Source organism: Castanea sativa, chromosome 5 (genome assembly GCF_040712315.1).
Source record: "Castanea sativa cultivar Marrone di Chiusa Pesio chromosome 5, ASM4071231v1".
NCBI lineage: Eukaryota > Viridiplantae > Streptophyta > Magnoliopsida > Fagales > Fagaceae > Castanea > Castanea sativa.
This window is the reverse complement of record NC_134017.1, coordinates 10,986,608-10,998,789: the sequence shown is the minus strand read 5'-3', so window position 1 is coordinate 10,998,789 and position 12,182 is coordinate 10,986,608. Positions and strand designations below refer to the sequence as shown.

The following is a 12,182-nucleotide window of genomic DNA, read 5'->3' as shown; positions in this document are numbered from 1 at the left end:
TAGCCAATCAAATTAGAATATTGTGACCAAAAAAAGAAATGGAACATTCATTGGAATAATAAAAAGAAAAACCAAGATAAATTTGCAATCCCGCGTATTGACTAATTGGTTTGATTGATACATTAGTAAATTTAGAGACATTTAAGATATATTATAAGTAATATATATTAAATAAAAAAATTTGGATGTGTTTTGGATTTTACAAATGGTATAAAATAGAAAATTGTAAACTCAAAGAGAAATGGAAAATTATTAGTTTCTATCAATTTTATTATAAGAAGCTCGGCAAAGAAAATGTTTTAAATATAAGCTTAAATTTAATAAGAATGTGGTGTGAACCTAGAAGTTTACTCCCATCAATAATGTCATGCCACATCAAATTTTTTTACAAAAAAAAAAAATAGAAAATAACAAATATTATCATATTCCTTTTCAATAAATATATTCAAATATTAAAATAAAAACAAAAAAACAAAAAGGCCAAAACAAAGTGCCAGAAGAAGTAACACCATAACTACCCGAGACGATGCTAGAGTTAAGAGCCGCCACCTTCGATGAAGTCATTTCATCGTCATTCAGCCTTGGACTTAGGAGTTTTTCATCTCTGGCTTCCTCTTCGATGACATGTACATGACGACAACTGGTCTTGCTAATTTGTCTCCCACGACATATATATTAACATTGGTTGTTAATGATGACCCCCACTAATTCCTAATGATTCTTTGCTCTAATTTTTTTTTTTTTTTACTTTGACATATTTAAGGAAATTATGATAATGTTTAATACTCTCTATTCATTTTTGTGAAATAGTTTAATTTGGAAATACATTATTTAAGGGTGTAAATGTATGTGATTACACCAGATCTTTATTGAATTTAAATTTTAAACTCTACTATTGGTTATTACTGTATATTTCAATAGAAAATATATGTATTAAAAAACCTATCTCAAAAACCAAAAAAAAAAAAAAAATCCCTTGTTTTCTTGTGTTTGGTTGGCAAATCTTAAAATAAGCTTGAAAATTTTTTTTTGTTATTTAGTTTGCACAGAAATTTTTTTCTTTTTGATCATATGTTTTACAGAATCTTGTACGAGAGATTTTTTTTTTTTTTTTTCTTTTTTTCTAAGGAGTAGTAGAGGCGTAGAGTACGAGAAGAGAAAACAATCAAGTAGCACATGAACTTGCATAACTTCAATTATCTATTTATATTTTTGTTACATTTGTTTTCCTTAGAATAAAACTATAATGAAGAGGATGTTTGTATTAAGTTTATGCTTGCAGTAGCAGGTGGACATATCAATGACATCATACCAACTAATCAAAAAGTCATGTAATCAAGATAGCATCGTTTATCCTTGCGAAATTTTTATTCAAGGTTTCACAACCCCGACCCCCACATCAATATGTGATCCCTCCTTATAATTTTCTAGAATTTTTTTAATTTTTAGGTTTTTTTATAGAGTTTTAACCTATGGAGACCGTTTCTAATGATCGTGCTCTTTATCCTTGGATCAAGACACCGATGAGTTTTTGATGTAGGCGGAGATTGAATTCTAGATGTGATAAGTTTTTTATTATTATGTTACATTTTTTGTGCTAATGGATTATGGATGTGGTACGTTTTTATTGTTATGTTATATTTTTTGTGCTAATGGATTATGGATGTGGTGCTTTTTTCTCTATTGTTAGTGCAGTCTTTATCAATTTCAGTCTCAGGCTCTCAACTAAAATATCCTTCCAGTAATACCCTTTCTCTTAGCTTATATTGTTTTTTTTATGTGTTTTTTTTCCAAGAATAAATTTCTTACTAAAAAAAAAATACATTGTTTGCAGCTTTGTTTTTATTTTTCCCTATTATTACTAATTCTCAAATATGATAAGGAGACTGTACTTTTTGTAGCTAAACAATACTTTAAGGATGCCTGCAATAAATGCTACAAGTTCTCTTTTTGTACAATTTTAATATGTTGTCTCGCTTGGTTTTACCATTAAGAGATAGCAGAGTTTCAAGTTAAACTCTGATATAAAATCTCATAAAGTTATTAGATATACTTGAAGATAAATATGAAAAAAAAAAAATTTGATGATAATTTGTACACGAAAAAGCAAAAGGCCAAACTGATTGCTGAATATAAAAATTGATAAGAACCTTAAATTTTTTAGTTGGTTTCTAATATATACATTAAGCCAATAACTGAGCACCCTTTATGAATTTATTTGTTGGTAAAGAAACCAATAAGGACTTATTCATATAATTAACTTCATTTCAATTGCAATTTTTTATTAAATTAGAAATTGTAGTAAGAACAAATAAATATTTGCTTTTATCTAAAAAATTATTGCAAAATTTGGTTTATAATCAAGATAGGATTCTTGATTGTAGTTTAGTTTTTGCTATATATTCAAACTGATTAAGTCTCTTAGGTACAATAGTTGTATGCCACCAAAAAACTAAACTTAATTTGTTTTTAAACAGAAATTTAATAAATTTCCGCAATTTGGTTTATAATCAAGTTAGGATTCTTGATTGTAATTTAGTTTTTGCTGTTCAAACTGATTAGGTCTCTTAGGTACAATAGTTGTATGCCACCAAATAACTAAATTTAATTTTTTAAAGCAGAAATTTAATAAAACTTTTGCAATTTGATGAAATCACTTGGCGCAACCACGGCGTCCAAGCCCAACTTTTATTATATAGTATATGATATTGAACGTAAAATTGAGATCATAAACCCTCCCATTGATATATTTTACATAAGATTAAGATCGAAAATGAAGATAAAAATAACCCTCTCTTGGAAGATGGTACAAAATAAATTCCACTCAAATTAATTTACAAAATCAAAACCCATCTCACATTTCACCAGAAATAAAAATCAAGATCAAAATCAAAGTGGGTAAGGCCAAAATAACCCGCAATTAAAGTAAATAAGAAAATGCATAAAAAGAGTAATTCCTTCAAATCCAATGACCAAAACCTCCCAATGCAGTGACCGTAAGCATCAATTGGATGTAAGAAATCTAAAGCAGTGGAAGGAAATAATAATAATAGTAATAATACGTACCTACAGATATGTTGTTCAAATGATTTGTGTTAAAATCTCACCGCAAAAGAATGAGTTGTGAAAGAAACTACTCTACACCTTAAACCGAGAATGTATATTTTTAAAGGTTAGAATACTCCTGCCATCAAAAAGTTTAATTAAGAGTTACTTTATAGTGTTTATTCACTAAATGACATTTCAAGTGATGTTAACATACTCCTAGAAAGTGTTCTTTATCTATCACTCTAAAATAAATCTAAGTATATTGTAATTAATCAATTAGAAATTGTGTGCGGGCAACAATAAGCCTCCTTACATTCTCTCACTAAGCCCGCATGACATTTAAATAACTTAATGAGTGATGGTCATTGTAATATACTTAGTATATTACTTTTATCGTCTAGTTGTGAAATTCTCCTACTCTAATAAACTATCCAATACATAAAACATAACGGTAAAACTCTTAATTAAAATTACCATTCCATGTATTACAATGTGTGGTACAATGTGAGTACTTTATAAGCTATTAATTCTTAATAAATGGACTACTTATTAACCATTCAAGTCTCCTTTCATATATCCACCACGAATAAAACTCTCATTATATTTATACTTTATGTGAACAAAATAAATATTCTCCCTTATTCTCTACAAATAACCAAATAAGTGTCTAAATATAAAAAGAGATGTTAACTCCACAATATTTTCAAAATAAATCTTAAGTAACAGATTGTTACAGGTTATTATTGACAGTTTACAAAGAAATTTCAATGGTATATTTAAGTAAGAACCAATAACAATTTATCACCTATGATTTGTTGTGAAACACAACACTTCTCAAATACAAAACAAATAAAGAGAAATTAAACATCAAATAAGCTAACAAGCCCCACGTGTTCAACGTGATTTATATTGTTTGGCCAACAAACCTTTACTTATGGCCTCATGGGATCTATAATCAATAGCTCAATGGTAATATGCTTTTTGGACACCTTTTGTTTCTTTAACATTCTCTCTAACACTAGAGTAGTTTTTGTGAATATGCTTACTTTTGGCTTCCACTTTTATTATTCTTAGAGAAGAAAAACGCAATCAAATTGTCACAGAAAAATTTGAAAGGTCTTGATATAGAATTGAAAATCTTGAAATTTGTGACAAAAAATTTAAACATAAATAATGCATGTGTTGTAGCTTCATAGTATTCAATATCTAAATTTTTGAGACCTGTGATAAAATTGCTTAACTATAATGCGTGTGTAGTAGCTCCATAGTATTCAATAGCCTCCATGGTAGATTAAGCAACAATTGTGTTTAGTAATTCTCTAAGATATATAAACTCCAAAACATAAAAAATAAATTATATGCTGTAGTAAGACTTTCTTGTGTCTACACATCCGGCAAAATCGGAATTTGGGTAACAAATCACCTCCAACTGATTAATATGCATGTAAGTCAACCTGTAATCATTGCTTCCTTGTAAGTATCTCAACCTTTTTCGCAACTATCCAACGATCCAAACCAGGGTTGCTTTGATACCAACCTAATGAGATGCTTAGTGTTGAAGTAGACTTTCTTTTGTGCATACTTCCACTACTTTAGGGCAAAGCAAAATGAAAATACAATTGTTTATCTTCTTCCTCAAAACCTTTAATGATATAAACAAATGTTTTATCTTACATAGTCCAACACTAACTACAGTTAGTCCTCTACGTAATTGAACAAAAATTCAACATAAATGAAAAAAGACATTTAAACTCCTATCATCTAATCATACATGTTAAATGTTTCCCTCCAAAATACAACGTGAGAACCGGTTTACCTTCAATAGTTAGTTCCATGAGCGACCACTACCATGACCCCTCCCACGATCTCGAAAACCCCCATGACCTGGTTGGTTGATATTCATTGAAAGAGTTAGTTTTTAGTAATCAAATTCACGCACTCATACATGTAAACACCACGACAAGCGAGCACGTGTGTATGTGCGCACATCTAAGAATATTCAAGCTAGCCAACTAACCTGACGGGGGAGGAGGCGCACCACGCCCCATTGCAGCCAAATCAGGACTGACCTTCTGTCCAGCTTCCTCAAGTATGCTGATGAGTTCCTTTGCAAATCTAGCATTTGCAGCAGTGAAGAAAGTGTATGCAGTTCCTTTTGCCCCGGCCCTTCCTGTTCGACCAATACGGTGAACATAGTCCTCAAGGGATCCAGGGAAGTCATAATTTATCACATATTTCACGTCCTTCACATCTATCACAAAACAAAAGAGCATTATAAGAAATGCATTGGGCCAACGATCTCTCACATCAGAAGCTTATTTAGATAAGAGAATCTATGATCTCAACATATTTCTGCATGTATGCTAGTGTGTTGTTGTAGCAAATAAACACAAAATGTCAGATGAATACCCCCAGAAACCATATTCTGACACCAATTATGCACAGAGGGGAAGTGTTCAAGGGCAATATCCAATATCCATAGAAATGAAAACAAGCGGCTCAAACAAACATACAAGTAGGATCCATGTGACAAATAACACCAACTTAGGTAAAAAAAGGTGTTCATGAGACAATTTAGAGACCACTAAATATAGCAAAGCAATAACTAAAAAAATGAATCTTTCAAAATAACAGAGTACGAGCATTAGGATAGAAAACATAACAAATGAGTGCAAATAAAAATAAAGGTAAATATCCAACATACGCAGCAAACAGCTGAGTGAAATTGTTTGAATCTGTTTTATCAATGAAAACATGATTAATACTAAAAATGTTCCTTAAAAAAAACCGCTTGAAAGATAATAACGTAAGATACAGCTCAAAAGGAAGAAATCCAATGGTGGATTATACCATAAAGCCCATCCAATAAAATCATAAGAAGACTTAAATTAGGGACAAGAAGAAGATCAGATAATAATTTCCTTCCAAAATGAGATGCTGATGATGAGTGCTATTAGTAAATCGCTTACCAACACAATTTCCTGTACTAAAATAGAATTTCTATCAAGTCTTTGAACAAACTTTAAGAGTTTTATCTCCATACCTAAACCACGAGCTGCAACATCCGTAGCAGTCATTATAGGACTCTTGCCAGCTTTAAACTCTGAGAGGACCCAATCCCTCTCTGCTTGACTTTTATCTCCATGAATTGAAAGAGCTGGCCAGCCATCCATGCGAAGCTGCCGGGTAATCTGATCACATCCTTTCTTGGTATCCATGAAGATCAATATTCGGCTGCCATCCATGATATCCTCCAGCAATTTAACCAATCTGGAAAATCAAACCTATCAGTAAAATGACCACATCAAATCTCATATGATGAGATCTTGAAGAAATTAGAATATACAAGAACAAAATAGAAATGGGGCCTACTTGTTATATTTCTGGTTTTCAGAAACAATGTCAACGTGCTGGCGTATAGCATGGTTAGCTTTCAAATCTTGAGATCCTATTATCACCTATGCAAAGTCCAAGATAAGAGCCAATCACATAACATAATCGCACATTACAAACAGATACACATACCACAAAAGCAGGAACTTTCAAAATGGGCATATGCCCTTTTTGGGAAAAAAAAAAAAAAAGGGCATATGCCCTCCAGAACTCTAGCAATTACAAAACAAGCCATTAAACCGGGGAAATTACCCTCAGTTTCAAGAAAAAGGAAAGAGGGGGGAGGAGTAGGAGAAAATTCACAAAAAACAAGCTGCCTCAAAACGAGTAAAATGACATATGAGTTATGACTGGCAACTACACACATCAAAAGTATAAAATAAAAACGAAACACAGAAAAGAATATATCCTAACAGAAGAAATCCCACAACTGCGGTAGGCAGTAGCAAAATTAAGTTAGAGCACCTTACTTTGTACGGGTTGTAAAGAAACTGTCTAGCAAGTTGTTCAACCTCTTTAGGCCAGGTAGCACTCCAGTACAAAGTTTGACGATCTGGGCGAATCTGCATTAAACAAAACATTAGGAGGGAAGTAAAGGGCCCATTGCATTGCCATCAGTGATACTTAACAATGGATTAGCTAGCATCTTCAAAATACCACATTTGTACTACTTGCAACTGGGCATAAACATTACAAAGTGATCATTAAAGCAATCAGTATCCCAGGACCAGGGTCAATCCTAGAATGAAGCATATACTAAATCTAAACAATTATAAAATTAAATTAAATTTTAAAAAACTCCATGGACAATATTTTATTGGCCTCAACCAAGTATCCCATATTCGTTTGTTAAAAACAAGTCCAATCACTAGTTGGACTCAAGTCAAAGCACAAATTTTAACAAAAAAACCCAATTTAAACTCACATGTCTATAAATCGTACACAATCAATATGATTCATACAATACATATATATGTATCATCAGATTCATAAGCATGGTCAATACACACCTATGACACCTACTATTCATATTATACGTATTGCACAATACTAACAAGTATGTGCATGTATATAATTAAATGTTGGTAACTTTAGTCTTTAAAGCCAATAGCTTTTCAAGTAAACAAGAGTATATGGCTAATATTATGAATAGGCAACAATATTAAGCAAAATACTGGAGGGTAAGCAATGTTTAGAGATTTCCCCTTGTTAGTGAAAATTTGAAAATTCAACCAATGATTTACACTCTTAGGTACTTTTCAGTAATAAAAATATTGGATTTTGAACATGTTTGATGGCTGTTAGGTGTTAAAATAGTGGGTTGAACAAGAAATAAGATAAACACTACACAACCACATAGGCAACCATACCTACGTTGTCCGAAACAATCACAAGGCAATCACACCCTGAACACTCCTTAAACCTTAAAATAAGCTTCTGGAATTTTATTAAAATCAATCTCACTATGAATGCTATTGACTAAAATAAGGGAAATTACTAAATCCAAAATCTTTTCCTAAAACACTAGTACTCCTAAAAAAACACTATGACTACTAATAACTAGAAAAGGTACTTTAGAACTTCTAAACCAAATACAAAACTGACTCAAAACACAAAATAAGACTCATGGGCCTTCGGTAGAGACAAGAACAGCCATTCCTGAAAAAATGGAATTTAACAGATTGCCCTTATTCTACACCAACAAGCAAGCCTTAGTCCCTTTTTGGGATTGGCTACGGATTCTCAACAGATTAGTCAAAGTAGGCCACATGTATTCTTTTATAAGATTTATTCCAGTAAAAATTGATTAAAACTAAACCAGTAGCTTTCTATCCTAAAGAAACTTAATACTAAAACTCAATAATAATTAAAGTAGCCCATAAAATGTTCCAAGAAGGCCCCACATCTAAACGAGACCACAAATCTATCTTCTTCTTTTTTAATCTTGCTTTTCCTCAATCTCTTTATTGTCTACATCATATCTTCTCTTTGGTTGGGAAGTAAGCAAGAGGCGTCATTAATGATATGGCCTTCGAAAACTCCAAAATATATATATATATATACAAAAAATAATCTAATAAGTTCTTCTTACAAGTAGAACTACAAGTAGAACTGCAATTAAGTACTAGAAGTCAAATTGGGATTCTAAACCAACAATTAGAACTTCCACACTGTTCAAGAACTCAGTTCAGCCAAGCTATTTCAGATCAGACATCTGCTAATCTGCCATTCTTTTCTAACAGATCTAATCCATAAATGAAAGCAGGAGACAGAAAGGCATAACGAAGAGGAAATATGAGAGCTAGGGGAAACAATCATCTGTCAAAAATTATTTTTGTAACAGAGATAAAAGTACAGTAATGATCATGACATAAGTTTCAAACAGCAAGGCACAATTCAAACCTGAGAAACAAGCTTTCGAATCTGAGGCTCAAAACCCATATCTAACATCCGATCTGCCTCATCCAACACAAGATATGTAACCCTTCGCAAGTTTGTATGATGCGAATCCAACATATCAATCAACCTCCCAGGTGTCGCAATTACAATTTCAACACCTGGTCCAGAAAAGGAATAAATTTGACATTAACAAAATAAAAAACAGTAAGCAACTATATAAACCTAGACATGAAAGTAATAAAAGATAGCTATGTCAACTCACATAGTAACTACCTATCACAGGAGAGATAGTTCATGGAAATCAAAATACAGCAAGAAATGAAAAGTTGTCTAAAACTCAATCGACAACCTACCTTTCTGAAGATCGCGAACTTGAGGTCCCTTTGGAACCCCACCATATATGCATGTATTTTTAATTTTTGATGATGCACCAAATTTAGTACATTCATTTTGTATTTGAACGGCAAGTTCACGGGTTGGAGCTAATACCAAAACAATTGGGCCGTCTCCAGGAGCTGAAAAATATAATGGGTATCAATGAAACATATTTCCAGAGATTGACAAAATATAAACAGAGGCATATCAAGATCATATTAAGAATAAATCAACCCAAACATAACACCCTTACAAAGAATTGGCTGGGCATTAACATGGACAATGGCAGGCAACAGGTAGGCAAGTGTCTTCCCTGACCCTGTTTCAGCAATACCAATTAGATCACGGCCCCTTAGAGCCATTGGCCATCCTTGAGCTTGAATAGGGGTAGGTTCGACAAAGCCAGCTTTTGTAATCTCTTGAATAACATAATCTGTTGACAAGTAGGAATAAACATTATCTCACCAATGTCAAAAAAAAAAAAAATAACTTGCAAGTTGACGATAAGTCAACTAAATTTCAGCACAACTTCTTTTCTTGATAAGTAAATTTTCAGCACAACTTAGTTATCATAAGAATTGACATAACCAATCAAGAAGTTGGTGCAAACAAGAAGGTGATACAACTAAGCAGATGTGACGCAGTAGATAATTAATTTTGCAGGGAACCTCCATGATTAAGACTTAGACAGTGCAATAGCAATCTCAGAAGAACTCATTTGGTGAAATATCCTGATACAGAAACCATGTGTTTGTCTAAACAAAGATTCCTACCAAAATTTTCGATGTGGATAATGAAGTTTTTTTTAGTGAAGAAATTACTTTTCACTGCAAGGGTTTGTCATTCAATTACTCCATCTTTGGTGTTTTCTTTGGGATCACATCAAGGGACTATCCAGACTAGGTGGTAGAAGTGAAAGACAGATGTTGCAAGTCCATTTATGTCCAGCTTATTTGGCTAACTTTTAACTTTTAGCTTTTATGTACAACTTTTTAAAACTTCACTTTTTCAAAGTACAACTATATTTTAGCACACTTTCAGCAAAAAACTATATAAGCTCATGCCAAACAAACATGCAAGATAAAAAGTTATTTGATGTCTTATTTTGAAATTTTGTGCTTCTTCTAACTCATGTATATGCTAAATGAAACATTTAAAAATCCTCAAACAATGAAGAAAGGGTCTTTGTCCTATAATAAGTTACCTGGAAACCCGACATCACGGAAACTCTTGACAGGCTTTGGAACATCAAGGCCCTCAACAGTAATTTCCCTTTGCAGCCGGTACTCCTCAACCTCCCTATCTGACATTTCTGCCACTGCTGGTGACTCAACATAGAAGTTCTTCTCAAAAGGAGTCAACCCATCCAAATCCAACTTCCTTGGTGACTCTACAACTTCATAACTATTTCTGCTCGATGAGGACCGAACTGAGCCACCAAAGCCCGTGGACGCACCAAAACCCGAATCACTAAAGGAATATATATGTAGAGAATTGATCAGTACTTGATATTAACTCAACATACGGGCATATTTATATAAAATTCAATATAAGAAACAAGTATCAAAACAAAGCAGTTTACAAAAATGGGTTGTTCAACAAATATATATATATATATATATATATACACACACACACACACAAAAGCTAAATGAACTAGAAGAAAGTTATAAGTGTTATGGTCCGTTTGGATTGAGGGGGAGGGAAGGGGAGTAGAGTAGAGTAGGCTGAAAATAGGCTAATTTTGAGCCAATTCTTCTCTACTCTACTCTACTCCCCCTCCCTCCTCCTCAATCCAAACGGACTGTAGTTTGGACACAATGGAAAGAGAGCAAATGCAGAATCATTGAACAAAACCTAAAGTTCACAAAACTAGCCAATAATTGTTAATGAGCCATTGACTAAACACTAGATTTAGACAAACTCTAATAAGAACTAAGATAAAGCAAAACAGTGAGCCTTAATTCTGGGCCTAATTGAAAGAGCCACAAGAAGCAGAATCACCAAGTAAACTTAAACTCCACACTAAAACAAAAAACCTCAATTTCAACAAATATTATGTAAAACAAGTCAAACACACATAACAGAGAGAGATAATAAATGGGCAAACTTCAAATTCAAAATAAAATCAAATTAGGCAAAAATGAATGAAACCCAGATGTGAATTTACATACATAAACACATGAATGTGTGTGCTTTTGTGTCTTTCAGAGATATACATAGTAAAGGGGTAAAATTTAAGTTCACATGTAATGAAATTAGATACAAATGAATGAAACCCACATGGGAATTTAAGCAAAGCAACACATAAACACAGTTACATATACAAGTGTGTGTGTGTGTGTCTGTGTGTGTGTGTGTGAGAGAGAGAGAGAGAGAGAGAGATATGGGGTTGGTGAGGGTTACCTTCTGCGGTCACGGTAGGAGGAGGGGTCACCGGAGCGGCTGTCATAGCGGCTCATGATGTGTGGGGATGGTGATACTGCCGGTGAGGTTATCAGGAAAAGGGGTTTTAGAAGAAAGAAGAAGAAGAAGAAGAAGAAGAAGAGAGTAGAGGGAGAGAGACAGAGAGACAGAGAGAGTTGCGTTGGATGATAGCGTTACGCTTTTGTGTATGTTGTGGCTGAGACCTCCAATAATGACATGCCATGTGTGAGTGGGACTCACATCCACCGTCACACCTTAAAAATAATCATTTTAAAAATAATAATAATTTTATGTAAATAACTAGTTTTCAAGTGAAACTTTTTAAATTACTCATTTTGAAAATTTAATTGTTAAATTATATATTTTTTAGATTCTTAACGCACATGTCAATTTTTATTCAAATCGAATTTTATTTACTATTTGATCAATAAACTTATTTTTTATATAAAATTTTATACCACAAAAACTTAAAATTTAAACATTTAATTGGTGACATAACTATATATAATAAGAATATGTAATTCAATAGTTAAATCTTC

The 12,182-nt window shown here is 32.7% G+C and overlaps 1 protein-coding gene across 1 annotated transcript; it reads right to left on the bottom strand.

Moving 5' to 3' along the window:
* Positions 1-4,676: 4,676 nt before the first annotated feature.
* On the bottom strand, positions 4,677-11,792 carry LOC142636690 (DEAD-box ATP-dependent RNA helicase 20). Its single transcript, XM_075810973.1, has 10 exons — positions 11,623-11,792; positions 10,421-10,686; positions 9,470-9,649; positions 9,195-9,356; positions 8,845-8,999; positions 6,912-7,004; positions 6,421-6,506; positions 6,092-6,318; positions 5,066-5,299; positions 4,677-4,932 (listed from the first exon to the last, which is right to left on the bottom strand). Exons 1-10 carry the CDS (start codon positions 11,676-11,678, stop codon positions 4,874-4,876), a joined length of 1,518 nt encoding a protein of 505 aa, XP_075667088.1. The 5' UTR covers positions 11,679-11,792; the 3' UTR covers positions 4,677-4,873.
* Positions 11,793-12,182: the final 390 nt, after the last annotated feature.

What these genes read in the sequence shown, in the direction of transcription:
- LOC142636690 (XM_075810973.1), bottom strand. Translation starts at nt 11,678, where the DNA reads ATGAGCCGCTATGACAGCCGCTCCGGTGACCCCTCCTCCTACCGTGAC. An exon ending in TGTTGCAGCTCGTGGTTTAG is followed by an intron (nt 5,300 to 6,091) that starts GTATGGAGATAA and finishes GTTTTGTGATAG; the next exon opens with ATGTGAAGGACGTGAAATAT. An exon ending in TGCGCCTCCTCCCCCGTCAG is followed by an intron (nt 4,933 to 5,065) that starts GTTAGTTGGCTA and finishes TCAACCAACCAG; the next exon opens with GTCATGGGGGTTTTCGAGAT.